We start from the raw sequence: 23,132 nt of genomic DNA on the forward strand, positions 1-23,132 counted from the left end.
AAAAACAACAACAATAATAAACAAGTTTACAAGTCTTTATTATTTTTGGAAACCCAAAAGTCTAGGCCCAGATCAAGATATAAAGAGAGGTATTAGTCTTCTCTGTAAATGGACAGTGGCAGTGGCAGTGACTAAGGTAGTGATATTTTGAGGTGCTGTAGGGCAGTGGAGCCTACAGTGGTGTTCAGAAATGACAACCTAAGTAAGAAATGATGTATCTTTGGTCAGAAAAAGAGAAGAATGGAGGATGATATCAATTCAGAGCCTTTACTGCACTGAAATAAACATTTTTAAATATACTTTACATCACTTTTTAGCATTTTACAATTTGGAATTTATTTTGTATTTTGCTAACAAAATTATATTTGATTTATCAAATTTGAATTATTATTCAGAAAATATTTATACATATTTAATTTATTCTTAAATGCTTCTCATTTTAAATGAAGTTTAACATTTATTGGATTTCTGGGAATTTAGTATCTCTTGTTTTTTGTTATTTTTTGAAACAGTTTGAGATTATGGGAAATTAAAACATTCTGATGAAGCAAACTTGAAACTTTATTCCAGGTATTTAAGGCATTGCTGAGATTGTATCTACCATATTTCACATCAAATTTAGTAAGAAGTATCATTAATACTAAAACTCTTTCCTGCACTTGAAAGTTGATCCTGGGACATGATGCCCAGTGCTAACCACTGGGTTAGCAGACAATGAGTAATTCTTGCTTTCATCCTACCTAGAGTGTAGTACTCAGTGTTAACTATTGGACCTCCATGTTGGTTCTCAAGGTGCAGTTCATCCATCCTTAGTCATGCCTTCATTCTACAGATGGAGATCTTGCACTCAGGTTCCAGAGCCCAAATCTCCTTTCTCCCAGCAGGTCCCACATTTAAAAGCTAAGTGTGCATATTGATCTTTCTCTCAATTTCTTCTCTAGTAGCCTATAAGATGTTCTGGCCTTAAATATTTGAGGTTTTAAAAATTCTATATTCCAATAAATTTGGAAAGTTGATCCAAGTGTTGAGACACTCATTAACTTAATTTGGACTTAATGGTTTGAGGGTTGCCTATTTATGTTCTAGGCTATGTGTTAGGAATATATATTAAAATATAGTTAATTGTTCTCCTCTACGTTTCCATGGTGTTGTCATCATTTATTTCCCACTTATGAGTGAGAACGTTTGGTATTGTTTTTCTGTTCTTGCATTAGTTTGCTAAGGAAAATGACCTCCAGCTCCATCCATGTCCCTGCAAAGGATATGATCTCGTTATTTTTTATGGTTGCATAGTATTCCATGGTGTATGTAATCTGTACAATAAACCCCCACGACACAAGTTTACATATGTAACAAACCTGCACATGTATCCCGACCTTAAAAGTTTATATATATATATATAGTTAAGTACATAATTGTATATGTGTATATGAATGTACATGTATATATGTGTATATATGTGTTTGTTTATGTGTGTGAATTACATAAAACAATCCTTTAAAATAGATTTTATTCCCCATTTTATAGTTGAAGAAATTAGAGCAGGTAAATAAATTGCTCGTGGCCACAGGAATAGACATTCTGAGAACCAGAATTCAAACCCTAGTTCTTCCTCATTCATTCACTGAATACCTTCTATGTGCTGTACAGTATTCTAGGTTCTGAGGATACAGCAGTGAATAAAAATTCTTGTCCTCTTGGATCTTGCGTACTATACCAGGTGGTAATAAGTGCTTTAAAAAAATTAAGAAAGGATCAGAGGGTGATGAGAGTTCAGTGGGATTGCAATTTTAAACAAGACTGTCAGAGAAGTTTTCACCAAAATGGTAGCATTTGAACAAGCACCTGAAAGAAGTAAGAGTGAGCCATGAAAATTCATGAGGGAAGGTGGTCTCAGACAGAGGTAAAAACAAGTGCAAAGGCTTGAGTAAGCTCATTCCATGTAACATCCAGTAGAATTCTAACTGGGAGTTGCTGAAGCCCCTTCAATCCATATGAACATTTGTTGTCTACATACACTATAAATAGTAAAACACTAAGTCTCATAGACAATCATAAATTGTAACAAAGTAGCTTTATTCAAGTTTAGTTTTTACCTGATACGTAGTAGGTAACCCTGAATTATTTTTTATTTAGCAAATCAATTTCTAAATTTCTGTTTCTTTGCATAGTTTTGTTTTCCCTCAAATTAAATTATGAAAAGAGTCTGTTAGAGTTAAAATACTGTGGTTACATTTTTCTATTTTTACATTTAATTTCATTTTTATAAGTAATGTAGTTAAGTGTGAAACTGCTTTAGGAATGGTTAAATGCACTTTATACATTCAATGTGATGTTAATATTGGTACAATAAGGACATGCATGTCAATTTCTTGTTAATTTTTTTCCTTCTAAGAGCATAGTTTGCATGTTTATGTAACATTTTTTCACTTCATATGCAACTATAAAGTGAGCTGAAATAGCTTAGGCAAAATGTTTTCTAGCACATAATTGGATGATATAAATTTATTTCTTTTGAAAGCAATAGTATATATTCTATTTTCTTCCCTTGGTAGATTATAGGATTATGAACAGACTTAAAACATTTGTAAAACTTAACTCATCCCATATTTAATTTTCAAAGTTCAGTAAGACAGACTTTAGCTTTTGGTTAAGCTGTATTAAACAATTATCAAAGATTTAAGTCAAAAGTCAACTGCTGTGGAAGGCAAAGCCTTAAAATGTTTAAATTTGCATTGAATAAAAGTAAATTTCCATTCTAGAAAACATGTTCAATTCAACTCAACCTATTGAGCATTGTCTATCGGAATTTTATTGATAAGGGAGAAAAATTAACTATAAAGCTATTGAAGTAGTATTGGAGAGCATTAACAAGGTTTGAAATATAGTAGTGATGGGGGAAGGGGTTTTCAAATGAAGGACATTTTTACATCAGAGTTGATGGGTGGCTTACCATGTGGATTGAGGACACAAGAAGCATTTCAGATAATGTAAAGGCTAAAAGCTAAAAAGCTTTGCCACTGGGTGAGTGATAAGGCTATTAAACAAGTTAGAAAATAGAAGAAGGGAAAGGTTTTGGGAGCATAAAAGTGTTCAGTTGAGTTTTGAACCTTTCGAATTGAAGACATCTGTAGGACATTTATGCAGGAATGAATACAAAATACTTGTATGTCATTGTGAAGATTATGAGTAAGAGGACACTGTTGATTTCTTCTTGAAATTCTGGGCTATAAGACAGATCTAGGCTGTGTGATAATGATAGTGACCTTTCCCCAACCCCATAACAGAAAATCTCAAATTTAGTACATAATTTCATTTTGCTTTATGTCACATTCTAAATGTTTTAAATCACCTTTTTCTCATCCTGAGATTGTAAACATTCACTGGTGCTATTGAAGTCCTTGTAGTAGCCTCAGTGATTGCTATTACCATAGAGCCTTAGGAGAATTTATTTTCCTTGTATAGTTGATGATGCTACAATAGTAAGTGTACTGAGGGATTGCTGTCATTCATGCATTCATTCATGCCGTGTGTAAAGTATTGTTGCTCTGCAACTGGGCATAAAGCATAGAGTTACTTTGTTTCTGCAAATAGATATCATAATAAGATTTTACAAAAATACTTCTTTTTCAGAGACTTATTATTTTATATGTAAAAATGACTTTTTAATTTCTTAAAACCTTTTGTTTTTTTGAGGCAGGGTCTTGCTCTGTTGCCCAGGCTGGAGTGCAATGGCATGATGAGGGTTCACTGCAACTTCAACTTTGCAGGCTCAAGCAATCCTCCAACCTCAACTCCTCAAGTAGCTGGGACTACATGTGTGTGCCACTCTACCCAGCTAATTTTTTAAAATTTTAGTAGAGATGAGGTCTTGCTGTGTTGCCCAGGCTCTTCTCAAACTCCTGAGCTCAGGCAATCCTCGTGTCTCGGCCTTCCAAAGTGCTGGGATTACAGGCATGAGCCACTATGCCCAGCTAATGTCTTGCAACCTTAAAATTACTTTTGGTGGAGAGGGAGGTGTAGAGGGGAGTGAAGAAAGTTAAATAATTAATAAAACATAATATCTTAGGATGTCACTGTATACTGATGTCTGCCGGAGGGAATGCTTGCCAGACTTGATTCTGAGAGTCAGGTCTCCCTAATGCTTTTCTTTCTTTTTGAGACAGAGTCTTGTACTGTCACCCAGACTGGAGTGCAGTGGTGTGACCTCAGCTCACTGCAACCTCTGCCTCCTGGGTTCAAGCAATTCTCCTGCTTCAGCCTCCCAAGTAGCTGGGACAATGCTTTTCTTTACTGCTGTCCTGCTTGATTTCCTTTGTTTGTCCACTGTATTTACAAATGTGGCATGCTAATAGAATGTGGAAATTAAGACCAAAGTCTTAATTCATACTGCCTTGGATTCATCCACCAAGTTTGTGTCTGTACAAACTTGGATACATTACAGCCTTCATGTGTCTCAGTTGTTTCCTCTGTTAATGAGGATAAGAGCATTATATAACTCACTTATAAAACTGTCACATGAAAGGTAGCGTCCTTAGTACAGTGCCGGGCACATAGTATATATGCAGTAAATGTTAAAATAATAGGGATGAATTACTGTAAGACCTAACAGTACTCTGTTTTCCTTAAAGTGCTGTATAACATTCAAGTAGTACAACAGACATTTATTTGTATTTACTAATTATAAATATTATATATTCAGTGATTGTTTTACTTTATTTTTATTTTTTAAATTTTATACATTTTTCTGCCTTGAGATTTTTATAATCCAAGATGTATATATATGACTCTTCTATCTTTGTCCTTGTACATTTGTCCCTTGTATACAAACAAACAATTGAAAAAAATAAACTGAAATATAATCTGGTCTCATATTCGTAGAAAATAATCTCCCCTGTCTCTTTCCTTCCCTTCTTCCCTCATGACCAATTAGACTATCTTTTAAGAACACATCTTATAACCTATCTTATCAGAAACCTCTGTGGAATAGTGATATAGGGTACATAAAAAGTAAGAGTAAGTAAAGGTGATAAGTAAAGCATATATAAAGCAGAACAGAGACTTCCAGTAGAGGGCGATGTAGGCCAAACAATCAAGCCACATAATATGCACCTGCGATAGGCAGCAAATTTAAAGTTTTCCCCGCATAAAAAATCTAAGTAGTAATTAATTTGCTAAATATAAGTTAAGTAACACTGGAATTTCTGTTTTGCTAGTTGCCAAATCCAAAGCGATTATACAAGTACCTAGGGAAGAACTGTGAGGACTATATGTTATGTATTGCCATTGTCCCATAACTTTCTCACATGACTGTTTCAGAGATGGAGTCAAGACTAGATCATAAACACCTCTCTCTCTCTCTATCTCTCTCTGTCTCTCTCCCCCTCTCTTCTCCCCTCCCCCCTCTCTCCCCTTCCCTCCCTCCCTCTCTCTGAATCTTTAAAAACAGCAAGTAATGGAAGTTACAGGCTGGATAACTGGAAAACAAAGAAAGTACAGCAGCTATATTTCCATAATTCAAAAATATTTTTTCATGGAGTTCTAGACTATCTGAGTAAACTAGAGTTAGCCCTAAATACCATAAACTGTTGGAATGAATTAGAACATTATCTTTTTTTTAAAAGAAAAAATATTGTTTTAAAGATAATATTGTAACTCAGGTCTTTAAATTTCTGAAACTGCTGAGACCTGTACTTAAAGAAAATTAACAGCATTTAATTTATGTTAGATTGGATTTTTTTCAAGTTTTTTTCGGTAGGATAGTTAAGTTGATTTTAACGTTTACATTTCCAACAGAAACATCACAATTCTTTCTTTTGGCAACATTGTCCAATAGCTAACTATTATAATGGTCCCTCTGCATTTGGAAATTTAATACTCTTATTCTATCACACTCTACGAAATTGCTGCCCTGGAACCTGGGGATGTTGAGACTCCCCTTAAACCTGAGAATTTCACTTAATAGTTGACTGAGTTTTCTACTTTGTATCATGGCTAAATATTTTGATGTGGATTTTATTACTTTTGGCTGAGTTAGTAAATTCAGTTTATAAAATATCCACAGAAATTTACATCATACACAATATATATCTTGAGTTAATTTCCTCTAGTAATTTTAATTTATGTTTAGTTGATTCAGAAATGGAAGGCATATATCTCTGCTGATTTTATTCATATTAATGAATTTGGTAAACATTACCACCACCAGCTTAACAGATATTAGCTTAATATGTAGTTTTTATTTAGAATTCTACAAACCCTCATCACTTATCTTACTTATCTTGCTTTAAGTTTTGTCAGGTAACGTCACTATTTTTTGTGTTTAAGAATATTTTTATAATATAATAAGTAACTACAGAAGATTAGCTATGCTAGAGAAGATTTCATAGCCCATAGTGTGGATTTTTTTTGTAGAACTGAACTTCTTCCCTAGATTGCCGTATGGTTTCATGAGGTGAACATTTTGCATACTTCATATAAGCCTTTAAGATGTGTGTTTTTTTTTAATTATTCAAAATTAGTTTTCAATGAATGCGCCTGATTGGACTTTCCTGTCTAATGAGTTCCTTTGAACCACTACAGACACATTGGAAGGCTATCTTTTAGCTCTTAAATAAATTAACTTGCCTTAAAAATAGCCATAGAACAATGAGATTGAGCTAATCTGTCAGCGTGCCTGTGTGCATCCATCATAATAAGCAGAGCTGTGCTGCAGTAATAAGCTTAAAACTCACTTACTGAAAGCAATGAAATTTAATTTTTATATATGCTCTGTGTTCATTGTAGTTTGATAGTAATGCTGTCCTTGCTGTAGTCACTTAAGGATTCAGGCTGAGGAATGTTTCGTTTTGACACATGCTTCGATTACAGAGCTGAGACAAAAAAGAGCACTGAATCTTCTGACCCCCTTAAAACTTCTGCCTGAAAATGGTTTGGTTCGCCTTGGCAAGATAACAGCCACACCTGAGTTCAACAAGGTTCATGAGCCTCCTACAGAGAAGGGCACTAGATATTTGCAAACAGCACAACAGTTTGTCATTCTAGTCTAAATTAGTGAGTATTTGGAAACTGCTGACAGTTACACACTAAGCTTATAGAATGTGTGGTTTAAAACTGGCCATGGGAAGAAAATGAGTTATTTTCACCAGGTTATAACCTGATTCGTTTTGGAACTCATATTGACAGTGCATTGAGCACATGCACCCCACCCCCCTGCCACAAGTCTGCGTCACCCAAATGATGCAGGAACTGTTTGGCAGGGACATTTATATACCACTGGGGATATTACCATTGTTCCTCATGCAGTGTGGACAGGGAGTAACAGTGTTGCCCGGGCTGACTACCTTTAAATGCACAGTTATAGGCCAGCCAGGACAGTTTGTAAATTTAATATACTACTATTCAGATTTTAACCAACCAACCTACCTACCTTCCTTCCTTTCTTTCTTCCTTCCTTCCTTTCTTTCTTCCTTCCTTCCTTCCTTCCTTCCTTCCTTCCTTCCTTCCTTCCTTCATCCCTCCCTCCCTCCCTCCCTCCCTTTTTCCCTCCCTTCCTCCCTCCCTCCCTTTTTCCCTCCCTTCCTCCCTCCCTCCCTTCTCTCTCTCTCTCTGCCTCTGTCTCTTTCTTTCCATAAAAAAAGGCCAGATTGTAATTTGGAGTTTAAATTTTTAATTGCATAAAATGTTAAGAGAAAACTGGGTGTTCCTTATAGCTAATCATTTAAATAGTAACTATAAATGGATTAGATATATTGCCAAAATTCACAACAAAATGTAAATATTGGAATTTGTTATAAAAATTAAGTGTTCATTTGTTTATTAGTATCACACAAATTAACCATTAATTATTGCTGAAGACTTTTTCTATCTTCACTTTTTTAGGTGTGACTGATTTTCCCAAAATATTCTGTGAAACTTCTCAGAAGTTGGTGAGTGTGGAAGCCTTTGCTCTGGCTGCGAAATACTATTCCATACAAAACTTGGGAATATGTACTCCTTTTGAACAGTTGCTTGTAGCCCTTCGAGGAAATCAAAACCAGAGAATTGGTATGTCTATTTATGTGTGTGTATATGTGCTTTTTAGGTACTTAGAAGCAATATTTTGTTCATATATGTGTATCTTTCCAAAATATTATTAATTTATTGTTAGACCTTAACATATAAGCCCTGACAAATTAGCTTTTGTTTAGAAGAGTAGGTTTTCCCTTGTACTATATTAAACAGAACAACTTATAGATCTCTACAATTTTTTTCTACATTAATTCTTGTAACCTTTACTTCAGATAGTTCCTGCCCCTCAAACACAGATCACAGTGAGCTACTACAATTTCTAAAATCTACATCATTTTTGTTGCCACAGGCTAATGTTCTCTATGGGAAGAGGGTGGGAAGAGTGGAAGGGGATATTTGGGGATGTGGGGAGAAGCGTGAGTGTCAGAAAGTGGGGATGGTACAAATTTTTAAAAAAATATGGTAATATAGTAGATTAAAACTTAGCTTTATCAATAATTATATTCAATGTAATTGATTCTACATGCCAACTAAAAGGCAGAGATCAGAAGGCTGTGGTTAAAAAAAATTCTCAGATTCTTTTATCTTACATAAACCTCTTTCATATCTCTTATTTGATCCTCATTGTTTCCCCACCTTTTTATTTTGAAAACCTCCAAACCTACAGAAAAGTTACAAGAATAGTACAATAGGCCCTGTATGCTTTTCACCTAGATTCACCATGTGTTCACATTTTGCCACATTTGTTGTAGTTCTCTTCTACACACACACACACACTCACACGCACACTCCTTTTTCTGAATCTGTTGAACGTAAGTTGTAGATATTGTAGCACTTTACTCTCAAATGCTTCACTCTGTATCTCAAAATATCAAGGACATTTTCCTACACATCCCATAGTTTATTGGCACACTCAGGAGTTTAACGCTGATACAGTAATATTGTCTAATAAGCAGTCTCTATTCAAGTTTCTTTACTTTTTCCAAGAATATCTTTTAGAGCCATTTTTTTTTCTTCATACAGGAATTAGTCTAGGCTCATATCTGACATTTAGTTGTTATGTCTGTTTCGTCTCTTCAATCTTAAATAGTTTCTTACCTTTGCATTTGTTTTTCCTGACCCTGATACTTTTGATATCTATAGGCAGGTTATTTTATTGTTTCCCCATGATTAGATTCAGGTTATACATTTTCGATAGGAGTACTACTTAGGTGATTCCTTTTTTTTTTTGAGACGAAGTCTGGCTCTGTCGCCCAGGCTGGAGTGCAGTGGCCGGATCTCAGCTCACTGCAAGCTCCGCCTCCCGGGTTCACGCCATTCTCCTGCCTCAGCCTCCCGAGCAGCTGGGACTACAGGCGCCCGCCACCTCGCCCGGCTAGTTTTTTGTATTTTTTAGTAGAAACGGGGTTTCACCGTGTTCGCCAGGATGGTCTCGATCTCCTGACCTCATGATCCGCCCGTCTCAGCCTCCCAAAGTGCTGGGATTACAGGCTTGAGCCACCGCGCCCGGCCTAGGTGATTCCTTTTGCACGTATCAAATTAGGAAGCACATATAATTTTGTCCCATTATTGGTAACACTAAGTTTACTCACTTGGTAAAGGTGGGTCTACTGGAGTTCTCCATTGTAAAAGGACTCTTTTATCTTTGAGTCCAATTCTTTTATTATTATTTTCATTTTTTAATCTCTCTCACCAATTTAAGCAAAATCATTTCATAATGTTCCCCCTGGAGAAAGAGAGGGGCTGTTTGGTGAATTATGGCTCTTGGTAGGAACCATTATAGCTGCAGATGGGTTCACCAGCAATATTACTATGGGGGCTGTAGTCAACTGATAATGAATACTCTAAGGAGAACACCCTATCCCAGGTGCTGCTGACTGGCAATAAATGAGTGTACCTCTGCATCAAGGGTATCATCCTTGGCCCCTCCCCCAATTCATAAAGTTGAAGGGCCACAGGTTGGCATCAAAGTGAGTAAAGATACTGTATCGTAGGCAAGAACAAATAGCAAAACCACCATTCAGGGTCTTGATGGACTCTGTTGTGTCTGGTACAAGAAACAGTTGACTTAGCCATGTAGAGAGATGCATGCTGGTGATAGGTGAGAGTGGCGGGGCTATATTCCCCATCCTGGAGTAATCAGCATATTTCTTTACTAGGTTAGTATCTGCCAGCAGAATGACATTGTGGAATTCAGACCTCTCTGATAGAGACCGTGTCCTAAAGTGCCCTCAGAATGTTACCAAGAAGGGGCTACCTTCCATCTACAGTACCATGAGTAACCAGCACTTATACCTGGAAAGACCTCATTAAAACCCAGTATCCCAATGTGGTAATCCCAGGTTAAGCCTGTACCAAGGCATTCACAAATGTGAACACTGTCATGCCATAATAACCATTCCAACCCTACATTTCAGTTTCCCACCACCCAACTCCCACGTGACTGACAATGTTGACTACCTTGTCATATGCTCTTTGGCCGTTTTAATGTACTTTATAATGTGTAGCAGACAGTGTATATTCGTACAGTCCTATAGTTCTGCAGTGATGGGAATGTCCTGTGCTTTTACTGCTCAGTACAGTGGAAACTAGCCACATGTGGCTGTTGAGAACTTCACCTTTGGCTAGTGCAGCACAGAATCTTAATTTTTCAATTATATTTGATTTCAGTATAAATTGCAATAATCACATGTGGTTAGCAGCTACTGTATTAGACAGCACAAGTAATGAAATGACTGTTTAAGTTTTTTCCCCCACTTTTCTATTGGGTGATTCTTTTCATATTGATTTGTAGGAGTTTGTTTTATTTTATTCTTAGATACAAATTCTCTGTAGATATATGTGTTGGAATTATCTTCTTTCATTTGGGGCTTGCCTTTTTACCTCATAATGTTGTCTTTTGATGAAAAATTTCTTTCGTAGTCCACTTTACCAGTCTTTTCCATTGTAGTTAATTGTTAAGGAATAGTTTTAATGTTCTATGGATTTTTGCATTTATTAATTTAGATTTTATTTATAGTGGCTAAGCTAGTAGAGATCTATTCAGAAACCACAGTAGAATCTCCATATTATTTTCCTACTTAATTTCAAAAAATATGAACATCAACTGATAATTCCTACTAAATTTTGATTCTTTAATAGCAATATTTTACTTTATTTTTATTAGGTGAAACTCAGAAGGCAGTTGAGTTTATGAATATGAAGAAATCTCATGAAGTTCAGGCAATGTCAGAGCTGATCAGCAGTATTGCTGACTACTATGGAATAAAACAGGTAAGAATATTTCTCTATGTTTTTAGGTGTTAAATTATTGCCACTTTTTGGTATTATTCAAATTTCACATTTTTACTGTCAACTAGCCTTTAAAATGTTATTAAATAATTTAAACATCAGATCCTTTAAATATCAGATTCTTTAAGCATGCACTGTTATTTCCTAGTATATTGTAATTATAGAAAATTTATAGTAAAATCAAGACATGACTGTTAATGTTTTGCCACACATTTCATTCTTTTCAGAGTGGACAGAAGTTAAGGTTAATTCTCTTTGATAAACTGTCACTCTGGTCTGAGGCAGCATTATGAAGATGACATCCTGCAAAACTGTTTGCTGCTAGATATTTTCAGGATATGGGTTACCAAGCTGTGGTCTGGGATACCTGCATCATTATATTAACACAAAGTAGTTATGTTTTTAAAACTTGGGTTATTTCATAGTGTTTGATTCACAGTGCATTTCTGTTTTGAAAAATCGTTATTATGGTATGTAGTGATGTTGGACAGTAGGTGTTAAAATAAGATTAATGATTGTACACATTGACCTATAAAAATAGTAAGTTATTTTTCTTATTCCTGGTTTATAAAAATAGTAAGTTTTTTCTATTCTCTAGAGAAGGTCGGTGGTGGTGATGGAGATTTTCCTTCCTGTAATTTTTATTAGGTATTAAAACCTTTCCATGGATTCACCAAAACTTGAGAGTTTGAGGATGAGTATAAAACTATGAAAGTCTGGCTTAGGCGTGCAGAGCCACTTGTGGCAACATGAATCTCTAGGGTGGGGTATAGGGTAAGAGCTAAGGTAATACTAGTTTTTAACTTTTTCTCCAGATTATCATACCTAAGCAATATCTATCAGTAATAGTAACAGGCTCACTAGTGATACCCAGCTGGAGTCGAAGAGGCAAGCCCTTCCCCATGGTGCCATATCAGAATCTTGGGGAGCGAGTACTGTTTCCAGATATCCTTCAGGTGGCAGCCAACATCCATTAAGAACAGTAATAAGGGGAATGGTCTCTAGAGGAACAAATGCATAATTTAGTTAGAATTAAAAAGGGCATAACAAGCTGAGGCTTAAGGCATCAGTCAATAACAGCAAGTCCACTGGAGATGACAGAGCCCTAAAGACAGAAAATTTGGATAACTGGTAATCAGGTAAGCCAGATGGAGGTTCTGTACATGGATGGTACGAATCCAGTTACAGAGTAGGAGAATGGAGTAAAGGTCCAGTCTTGAGGGGAAATATGGTCTGAATGAGGCAGAACAACAGGAACTGGACTCAGATTTTATATAGAATACAAGGCAAAGACCCAGTCGTTTAGTTCGGAAATACAAACTAGAAGCAGGAAAATATAGAAGTGGCCAAAAGATAATGTGTACTATATGAAAGGGATTTTAGTCAGGATTCCTATGGGGTTGACTTTACAGATTTTTCTTTTTCTTAAAAATATAATGATGTATCACTGTGTAAAATTTATTTACACTTTAAATATAATTCAGTCTTAATCACTTTCTAGCCAATGTGCAAAATTTGTACATAATCCTAACTTTATTGAGATATAAATGAACTCATGTTAATTGTACAGTATGATGTTTTGTTAGTATGTGGGTGTGTATATATACATATATATATATGTATCTTGATTATAGAGGTTACATGAGTGTGTGTATATATATGTATATACACACACCACATAAACACACACTCGTGTAACCTCTGTAATCATGATACATGATGTTTCCATCACCCCAGAAAATCTCCTCATGTCTTTTTGCAAAGGGCATTCTTTTTTTTTTTTTTTTTCTTTTTTATACTTTAAGTTCTAGGGTACATGTGCACAACATGCAGGTGTGTTACGTATGTATACATGTGCCATGTTGGTGTGCTGCACCCATTAACTTGCCATTTACATTAGCTATTTCTCCTAATGCTATCCCTCCCCGCTCCCCCATCCCATGACAGGCCTTGGTGTGTGATGTTCACCCTATGTCCAAGTGTTCTTATTGTTCAATTCCCACCTATAAGTGAGAACATGTGGTGTTTGGTTTTCTGTCCTTGCGGTAGTTTGCTCAGAATGATGGTTTTCAGCTTTATCCATGTCCCTACTAAGGACATGATCTCATCCTTTTTTATGGCTGCATAGTATTCCATGGTATATATGTACCACAATTTTTTAATCCATTCTATCATTGATGGACATTTGGGTTGGTTCCAAGTATTTGCTATTGTGAATAGTGCCGCAGTAAACATATGTGTGCATGTGTCTTTATAGTAGCATGATTTATAATCCTTTGGGTATATACCCAGTAATGGGATGACTGGGTCAAATGGTATTTCTAGTTCTAGATCCTTGAGGAATCGCCACACTGTCTTCCACAATGGTTGAACTAGCTTACACTCCCACTAACAGTGTAAAAGTGTTCCTATTTCTCCACATCCTCTCCAGTACTTGTTGTTTCCTGACTTTTTAATGATCACCATTCTAACTGGTATGAGATGGTATCTCATTGTTGTTTTGATTTGCCTTTCTCTGATGGCGAGTGATGATGAGCATTTTTTCATGTGTCTATTGGATGCATAAATGTCTTCTTTTGAGAAGTGTCTGTTCACATCCTTTGCCCAGTTTTTGATGGGGTTGTTCGATTTTTTCTTGTCAATTTGTTTAAGCTCTTTGTAGATTCTGGATATTAGCCCTTTGTCAGATGGGTAGATTGCAAAACTTTTCTCCCCTTCTGTAGGTTGCCTGTTCACTCTGATGGTAGTTTCCTTTGCTGTGCAGGAAACACAGGTAGTTTCCTGTGCTGTGCTCTTTAGTTTAATTAGATCCCATTTGTCTATTTTGGCTTTTGTTGCCATTGCTTTGGTGTTTTAGTGATGAAGTCCTTGCCCATGCCTATGTCCTAAATGGTATTGCCTAGGTTTTCTTCTAGGATTTTTATGGTATTAGGTCTAACATTCAAGTCTTTAATCCATTGTGAATTAATTTTTGTATAAGGTGTAAGGAAAGGATGCAGTTTCAGCTTTCTACATATGGCTAGCCAGTTTTCCCAGCACCATTTATTAAATAGGGAATCCTTTCCCCATTTCTTGTTTTTGTCAGGTTTGTCAAAGATCAGATGGTTGTAGATGTATGGTATTATTTCTGAGGGCTCTGTTCTGTTCCATTGGTCGGTATCTCTGTTTTGGTACCAGTACCATGCTGTTTTGGTTACTGTAGCCTTGTAGTATAGTTTGAAGTCATGTAGCATGATTCCTCCAGCTTTGTTGTTTTGGCTTAGGATTGTCTTGACAACGTGGGCCCTTTTTTGGTTCCATATGAACTTTAAAGTATTTTTTTTCCAATTCTGTAAAGAAAGTCATTGGTAGCTTGATGGGGATGGCATTGAATCTATAATTTACCTTGGGCAGTATGGCCATTTTCATGACATTGATTCTTCCTATCCATGAGCATGGAATGTTCTTCCATTTGTTTGTGTCCTCTTTTTTTTCATTGAACAGTGGTTTGTAGTTTTCCTTGAAGAGGTCCTTCACATCCCTTGTAAGTTGGATTCCTAGGTATTTTATTCTCTTTGAAGCAATTGTGAATGGGAGTTCACTCATTATTTGGCTCTGTGTTTATCTGTTATTGATGTATAGGAATGCTTGTGATTTTTGCACATTGATTTTGTATCCTGAGAGTTTGCTGAAGTTGTTTATCAGCTTAAGGAGATTTTGAGCTGAGATGATGGGGTTTTCTAAATATACAATCATGTCATCTGCAAACAGGGACAATTTGAATTCCTCTTTTCCTAACTGAATACCCTCTATTTCTTTCTCCTGCCTGGTTGCCCTGGCCAGAACTTCCAACACTATGTTGAATAGGAGTGGTGAGAGAGGGCATCCCTGTGTTGTGCTAGTTTTCAAAGGGAATGCTTCCAGTTTTTGTCCATTCAGTATGATATTGGCTGTGGGTTTGTCATAAATAGCTCTTATTATTTTGAGATACGTCCCATCAATACCTAGTTTATTGAGAGTTTTTAGCATGAAGGGCTGTTGAATTTTGTTGAAGGCCTTTTCTGCATCCATTGAGATAATCATGTGGCTTTTGTCTTTGGTTCTGTTTATGTTATGTATTGTGTTTATTGATTTGAGTATGTGGAAGCAGCCTTGCATCTCAGGGATGAAACCAACTTGATCATGGTGGATAAGCTTTTTGATGTGCTGTTGGAATCTGTTTGCCAGTATTTTGTTGGGGATTTTTGCAGAACAGGAAATGTTGCTGCCTGATCCTTCCTCTGGAAGCTTCGTGTCAGAGGGCCACCTGGCTGTATGAGATGTCAGTCAGCCCCTAATGGGAGGTGTCTCCCAGTTAGGCTATTCAGGGGTCAGGGACCCACCTGAGGAGGCAATCTGTCCCTTCTCAGATCTCAAACTCCGTACTGGGAGAACCACTGCTCTCTTCAAAGCTGTTAGACTGGGACATTTAAGTCTGCAGAAGTTTCTGTTGCCGGTTTTCAGCTATGCCCTGCCCCCAGAGGTGGAGTCTTCAGAGGCAGGCAGGCCTCATTGGGCTATGGAGGGCTCCATCCAGTTGGAGCTTCCCCCCGACTTTGTTTACCTAGTCAAGCCTCAGCAATGGCGGATCCCCCTTCTCCAGCCTGGCTGCTGCCTTGCAGTTGGATCTGGGACTGCTGTGCTAGCAGTGAGCAAGGCTCCGTGGGCGTGGGACCTGCTGAACCAGGCGCATAATATAACCTTCTGTTGTGCAGTTTGCTAAGATTGTTGGAAAAGCGCAGTATTAGGGTGGGAGTGTCCCAGTTTTACAGGTACCTTTGTCATGGCTTACCTTGGCTAGGAAAGGGAATTCCCTGACCCCTTGCGCTTCCTGGGTGAGGCGATGCCCCGCCCTGCTTCAGCTCACAGTTCCTGGGCTGCACCCACTATCCAACCAGTCCCTATGACCTGGTACCTCAGTTGGAAATGCAGAAATCTCCCGTCTTCTGCGTCGCTCACACTGGGAGCTGTATACTGGAGCTGTTCCTATTCAGCCATCTCCGAACCGTCCAACTGCCGAGGGCATTCTTACACACTCTAGGCTAGAGTGTATATTGGCGTAACCACTTTCAAAAACAGTTTGACACTATTTTGTAAACTTGAACAATCATATACCCTATGACTCATCAGTTCGACTTTAGGTATATACCTCCGCCTAGAAAAACTTTCTACACAAGCATCAGGAGTTATATATCATATAAGAATGTTCCTAAAAGCAGAAAACTAGCAATAAACCAAATGCTTATCCACAGGAGACTGGATAAACTGGTATATTTACATATTGGAACATAATACATCAGTAAAGCTTAAACTACTGCAGTACATATATGGATGAATATTAGAAACATAAAATTGAATAGGAAAAAGCAAGTTACAGAAGATTACACATTTTATGGTACCATTTTTAAGTAGTTATTAAGTGAAACAATGGTATGTTTAATATAAAAATTATATGCAAAAAACTATTAAGAAAATTATAAACAATAATTTGATAATTGTTGCCTCTGGTTGGAGAAGCAGGGAGACAGAATATGGAAGGAAAACATAGTTATATGCAGTAGAAATATTAATATTCTAGCTATTAAGATGGATGTTGGGTTTATGGACATAGCAGATGCTGTAGGGTGCCTGATCTAAATACTTTCAGGCCTTTTGTTTCATGGTATGCCAGATTGATTTCTACCTGGCAGTGTCTGCATTTCTTCCCTGTGTGTTTTCTGTAACTGGGAAGCAAGCACTGCCTGCATACAAGTTCTGGGAATTAATTCCTCCCAGTGAGCAGCTCTGAAGCGGTAATTGATGCAGCATTTCAGGTGGGATGATTCTGAGGGATGGTATGTATTCTACACTTCAGTCTCAGAATTTCTGAGTAGTATTTAACCCAGGTTGGCTTAATGTGGTGTCTTGCTTAATAGCACATATTTTATTGGGCTGCTTTTGTTTATTCTCTCTTCTACTTTATTGCCAGTGTTCCTTTAACCTCCCAAATAAAACATATATAACATTTCATCATGCATATATACCACATTTTCTTTTTCCATAAATTCATTGATGGGCACTTAGGTTGTTTCCATATTTTGGCCATTATGAATAGGGCTACAGTAAACATGTGCATGCAGTTATCTCTTCAATATACTGATTTCCTTTTTTTTTTTTTTTGGATATATACCCAGTAGTGGAATTGCTAGATCATATGGTAGTTCTATTTTTAGTTTTTTGAAGAACCTCTATACTGTTTTCCATAATGACTGTACTAATTTACATTCCCACCAACAGTATATGAGTTATCCTTTCTCTACATTCTTGCCAACACCTATCTTAACGCTTTTTGATAATAGCCATTGTAACTGGGATGAGATGATATCTCCTTATAGTTTTTATTTGCATTTCTCTGATGCTTAGTGATGTTGAACATTTTTTCATATACCTATTGGCCATTTGTATGTCTTCATTTGAAAAATGTCTATTCAGATCTTTTGGCCATTTTTAAAACAGATTTTGCGTTTATTCCATTGAGTTGTTTGTGTCCCTTATGTATTCTGGTTTTTGATCCCTTGTCGAGTGGGTAGTTTGCACATGTCTTCTCCCAGTGTGTGTATATCTCTTCACTCTGATTATTTACTTTGCTGTGCAGAAGGTTCTCAGCTTGATGTGATCCCATTTGTGTCCATTGCCCATTTTTGCTGTGGTTGCCTATGCTTTTGAGGTCCTACTCAAGAAATCTTTGCCTAGACCGATGTCCTAAAGTGTTTCCCCAATATTTTCTTCTAGTAGTTTCATAGATTCAGGTCTTAGATTTAAGTCTTTAATCCATTTTGATTTGGTTTTTGTATATGGTGAAAGATAGGGGTCTAGTTTCATTCTTCTGCTTATGGATATCCAGTTTTACCATTTATTGAAGAGACTGTGCTTGCCCTAGTATATCTTCTTAGCACCTTTGTTGAAAATGAGTTGGCTGTAAATGCATGGATTTAATTCTGGGTTCTCTAATGTTTTATTGGTCTATGTGTGTGTTTTTATGCCAGTGTCATACTGTTTTGGTTAGTATAGCTTTGTAATATAATTAGAAGTTAAGTAGTGTGATGCCTCCAGCTTTGTTCTTTTTGCTCAAGATTGCTTTGGCTGTTCTGGGTCTCTTGTCGTTCCACATAAATTTTAGGACTTTTTTTTTCTATTTCTGTGCAGAATGTCATTGATGTTATAGTAGGAATTGTATTGAATTTCTAGATTTCTTTGGGTAGTATGCACATTTTAACAATATTGATTCTTCTAATCCATGAATATGAAATACCTTTCCATTTTGTAGTGTCCTTATCAATTTATTTCATCAGTGTTTTGTAATTTTCACTGTTGAGATCTTTAACTTCTTTGGTGGCATTTATTCCTAGGAATATTATTTTGTAGATATTGTAAATAAGATTACTTTCCTGTTTTCCATCTCAGATTGTTCTCTGTTGTCATATAGAAATTCTACTAGTTTTTGTTATTGATTTTTGTCTCCTACAACTTTACTGAATTTCTTTATCAGTTCTAATAGTTTTTTGATGGAGTCTTTCAGTTTTTCTAGGTATAAGATAATATCATCTGAAAACAAAAATCATTTGACTTTTTCCTTTCAAATTTGGATGCCCTTTATATATTTCTCTTGCCTAATTGCTCTGGCTAGGACCTCCAATACTATGTTGAATAGAAACGGTGAATGTGGGCATTCTTGTCCTGTTCCAGATCTTGGTGGAAAGGCTTTCACTTTTTCTCTAATCAGTATGATGCTAGATATGGGTTTCTTTATTTCTATTCCTCTATTAATTTTAGGTTTGGTTTGCTCTTGCTTTTCTAGTTTTTTTTAAGATATATTGTTAGGTTGTTTATTTGAATATTTTCTACTTTACATGCATTTAATGCTGTCAACTTCTCTCTTATTAGTACTTTTGCTGTATCCCATGGGTTTTGGTATGTTGTGTTTCCATTTTTATTAGTTTCAAAACATTTAAAAATTTGTATTGTAACTTCTTCATTGACACATCGGTCATTCCGGGGCATGTTGTTTCATTTCCATGTGTTTTTATACTCTTCAAAGTTTCTGTTGTTATTGATATTTGATATAATTTCAATTTTTGAGACCTATTTTGTGTCCTAACATATGGTCTATCTTTGGGAATGGTCTATGTGCTGAGAAGAAGAGCATGCAGCTGTTGAGTAAAATGTTCTGCAAATGTCTGTTACATCCATTTGGTCCATAATGCAGATTATGTCTGCTGTTTCTTTGCTGACTTTCTGTCTGGATGATCTGTCCAATACTGAACGGAAGTGTTGAAGTCCCCAACTATTATTATTTTTAAAATGTAGATTTAGTAAATACAAATTTCATGAGGTAAGTAGAAACCCAGATTCTGAAATACATAACCTTATTGGTGACCACAGAAAATTAAACAAGAAAAAATATCATTTTTATCTCAACCATATTGCTGTCTACATGCTGAACACCTTTGTCTCTTTCATTCACATTACCAAAGCTTCTTAATTTTTATTTCTAAAACATGTTCACTCATTCATACTTGCATGCATTCATTCATTTAGCAAATATTTCTTAGCTCTTAACTATGTTCCAGGCATTATTTTCTATACTGAGGGTGCATCAGTGAACAAAACAAAGAAGAAATACTTTTGCCCTGGTGGCATTTATGTTCTAATTAGGAGAGATTGACAATAAAACGGTTATATGTGTATTTTAATGTGTATGTTGATACATTTTTAAAGAAGAAAACTTAAAACAAAAGGGAGGAGCTTATCTAGGGATAAAGTTTTTGATACAGAGGGGAAGGACAAGTAAGACCTTATTGTGACGGTAATAGAGTTAAATTCTTCAGGAGGTAAGCTATCCATTAGATGATCTAGAGGAAAAACTTTTCTTAGAGAGGGAACAACAGGTTCAGTGGCCCTGAACATGCCTACTTTGTTTCTGAAACATCCAGGAAGTCAGATTGAACAAGCAGAAAGTAGTAGGAGCTGAGGTTGTGGTGGAAGAGGACAGGACATTAAGTTGCAGTGTCTTGGAAGTCATTGTGATAATTTGGGTTTTTTATCCTGAATGAGATTGGAAGCCATTGTAGCCACTGAATCATTCTTTCTACTCTGTTGAGTTGTATTACGAAACACATATTTCCACTATATTTGCCTCTTTTCTTTACCAAAGTCTTTGTGGACATTCAAGCTGGTTACTTTGCAAAATTAGCTCCTATCCGAGCAGGAGCTTCCAGAGTTGAAGCAAAAAGACTCAGCAACCATAGGAGTTAAGAGTATGAGATAAAGCCAAAGAGGCAATGAGGGATTTGCTAAGAGTAGTGATATGATTGGACTTTGTTTTTCTCTGTTGAAAATGCAGTGATAGGGGAAAGGTGAGAGCAGAGAGATCACTGAGAAAGCCATTGCAGTTAATCAGACTCAGGATGGAGTTGGTATGAAGTAGCTCTGGTAAGTGATGAGATCATGAATTTGCTCACAATTCAGATGTAGCTTATGAGAGACAGAAGGAGTCCTGTTCTCTACCTGGAGGAATGTAGATATCACTTACTGTGATGGAGAAAATTTTAGGAGGGGCAGGTTTAAAAAGAATATCAAAAGCTCAGTTTCAAGCATATTAAATTTTAGTTGCTTATTAAGCATCTATTGAAATGAAAATGTTAGGTTTGCTGTTAGATATATGAGTATCAGTTAATGGAAGAATTCCAAACTAGAGTTACAAATTTGAGAGTCATTAGTTGGAATGGTAGTTAGATCTCTAGGTCTGTCACCAAAATGTATCTTTTCTATCCAAAGTATAGTACCATACTAATGTTATTACAAGATTTAACCACTACCTGTAACAATGTTTCTGTGGGAAAGTCTCCTAAACAATGTTGGGAGATTCGAGAAGATCCCTCCCACCAGATACTGGACTAGAGACTACTCTGTCTTCAAACCTATGATGTATGGCATATGATCCAGCAGGGAAGTCTGTTGTGGGGAAGGGGCAGGAGATGAGAATGGCGGGGATTTTCCTATTCTGATCAGATAGTTTGAAGACAAAACCAATTAAATAATAAAGTTTCTACTATATAGCCCTTGCAAGAGTATGATATGGTATCTGCAGTTAGACTGTAGTTTCTCAAAGTTAAGAATTTACAGTTGTATGCTGCATAAAGACATTTCAGTCAACAACAGACCACATATAAGATGGTAGTGCTATAACATATAACACTGTATTTTTATTGTACCTTTTATATGCTTAGATATACAAGTACTTATTTTGTTATGTATTCAGTACAGTAATATGCTGTACAGGTTTTTAGCCTAGTTGTATAGTAGGCTGTACCATGTAGGTTTGCATAAGTACACTCAAAGATGTTTGCACAACAACAGAATTTTTTAATATATTTCTCAGAACATATTCCCATCATTAAGTGATGCATGACTGTATATAATTCTTCTATGTTTCCCTGCAATACCTATCCTAGAATAATAACATAAAATGGAAGTATAGGGAATTATTACTAAGTTTATTTTGTATTTATGAGACATTATTTACTAGAATTTTTCCTATGAACTGGTCTCATTGTAAGACCTTGAAACATTTTGAGGATTTAATTAAGGATATGCATTACTGTAAGTATAGGAATGTTTCCTTAAGTGACTCGTACTTATGTCAGGATTTCATTGACTTTAGGAATTAAAGATATGTATAAGAGTAGGTAATGATTTGTTATGGTAGTATTTCTATAATTCTCCATTTATTTTATAAAATGGCATGGCAATAATAATGTTTGTAACTTTTTATTCTTAATTTTGTTGTATTGAATTTGTAATTTAGATATTCACCAACTCTAGCTTTGATAAATTTTGGTAATTGTAACAGTTAATGTAACCACTAGCATAATTAAGAATATTCCTATCTTCCTAAAAACTTTTCTTGTGTGCTTTTGTAGGATATTTTCTCTTTCATTCTCAGAGAATCACTGATCTACTTTTAATCTTGACTTTTCTAGAACATTGTACAAATGGAATCATAGTATGTAGACTTTTCATTTCAGTTCTTCCACTCAGCACAGCATTTGAGAGCTATTGATATCTTTTTGTGTATTAATGCCTTGTTCCATTTTATTGCTGAGGAGTATGCCATATGCTATAGTCTAGATATGCTTTTTTTTTTTTTTTAATTTACCAGTTGATGGACATTTGAGTTGTTTCTGTTTTTTTCCTTCTGTGAGTAAGACTTCTCTGAATATTCACATATAAGCCTTTGTGTGGACATGTTTTCATTTCTCTTGGATAAATCGGAGTGAGATGGATGGGTCATATGTAAAGTGTATATTTAACTTTATGGTAAACTCAATATTTTCGAAAGTGGCCATACCATTTTACATCTGCATGTATCTTACTGTGGTGGTTGTTTGTATTTCTCTAGTGATATTAGTCATCTTTTCACATTGGCAATGTGTATATCTTGTTTTGTGAAGTGTACGTTTGAATATTTTGCCTGTTTTCTAACTGGGTTGCTTGTCTTCTTACTGAGTTGTAAGAGTTCTTTATTCTAGATATGTCCTTTCTCGGATGAAGGTTTTGCAAGTATTTCTTTTCATTTTTATCTTTTTGAATAGAAGTTTTCATATTAATAAAGTCCATTTTTAAAATTCTTTTGTTATTCCTGATTTTTATGTCCTACGTAATAAATGTTTGCCTATCCAAATGTCACAATTTTTCGCATGCTTTATTCCATAAGATGACATTTTTTTCAATTATATTTAGATCTGTGATCTACCTTTAATTAGCTTTTGTGT

The 23,132-nt window shown here is 35.9% G+C and overlaps 1 protein-coding gene across 4 annotated transcripts in view; it reads left to right on the forward strand.

Moving 5' to 3' along the window:
- The window catches only part of METTL25 (methyltransferase like 25), a 123,602-nt gene that overhangs the window by 24,104 nt on the left and 76,366 nt on the right, over positions 1-23,132 (forward strand). For all 4 annotated transcript variants that reach the window (XM_073020978.1, XM_073020979.1, XM_073020980.1 and 1 more), the window contains exons 2-3: positions 7,882-8,046; positions 11,177-11,283. In XM_073020978.1, coding sequence (XP_072877079.1) covers positions 7,882-8,046; positions 11,177-11,283 — 272 coding nt within the window. The remainder of the gene's footprint in view (positions 1-7,881; positions 8,047-11,176; positions 11,284-23,132) is intronic.

The sequence above is a fragment of the Chlorocebus sabaeus genome, chromosome 11 (genome assembly GCF_047675955.1).
Source record: "Chlorocebus sabaeus isolate Y175 chromosome 11, mChlSab1.0.hap1, whole genome shotgun sequence".
Lineage (NCBI taxonomy): Eukaryota > Metazoa > Chordata > Mammalia > Primates > Cercopithecidae > Chlorocebus > Chlorocebus sabaeus.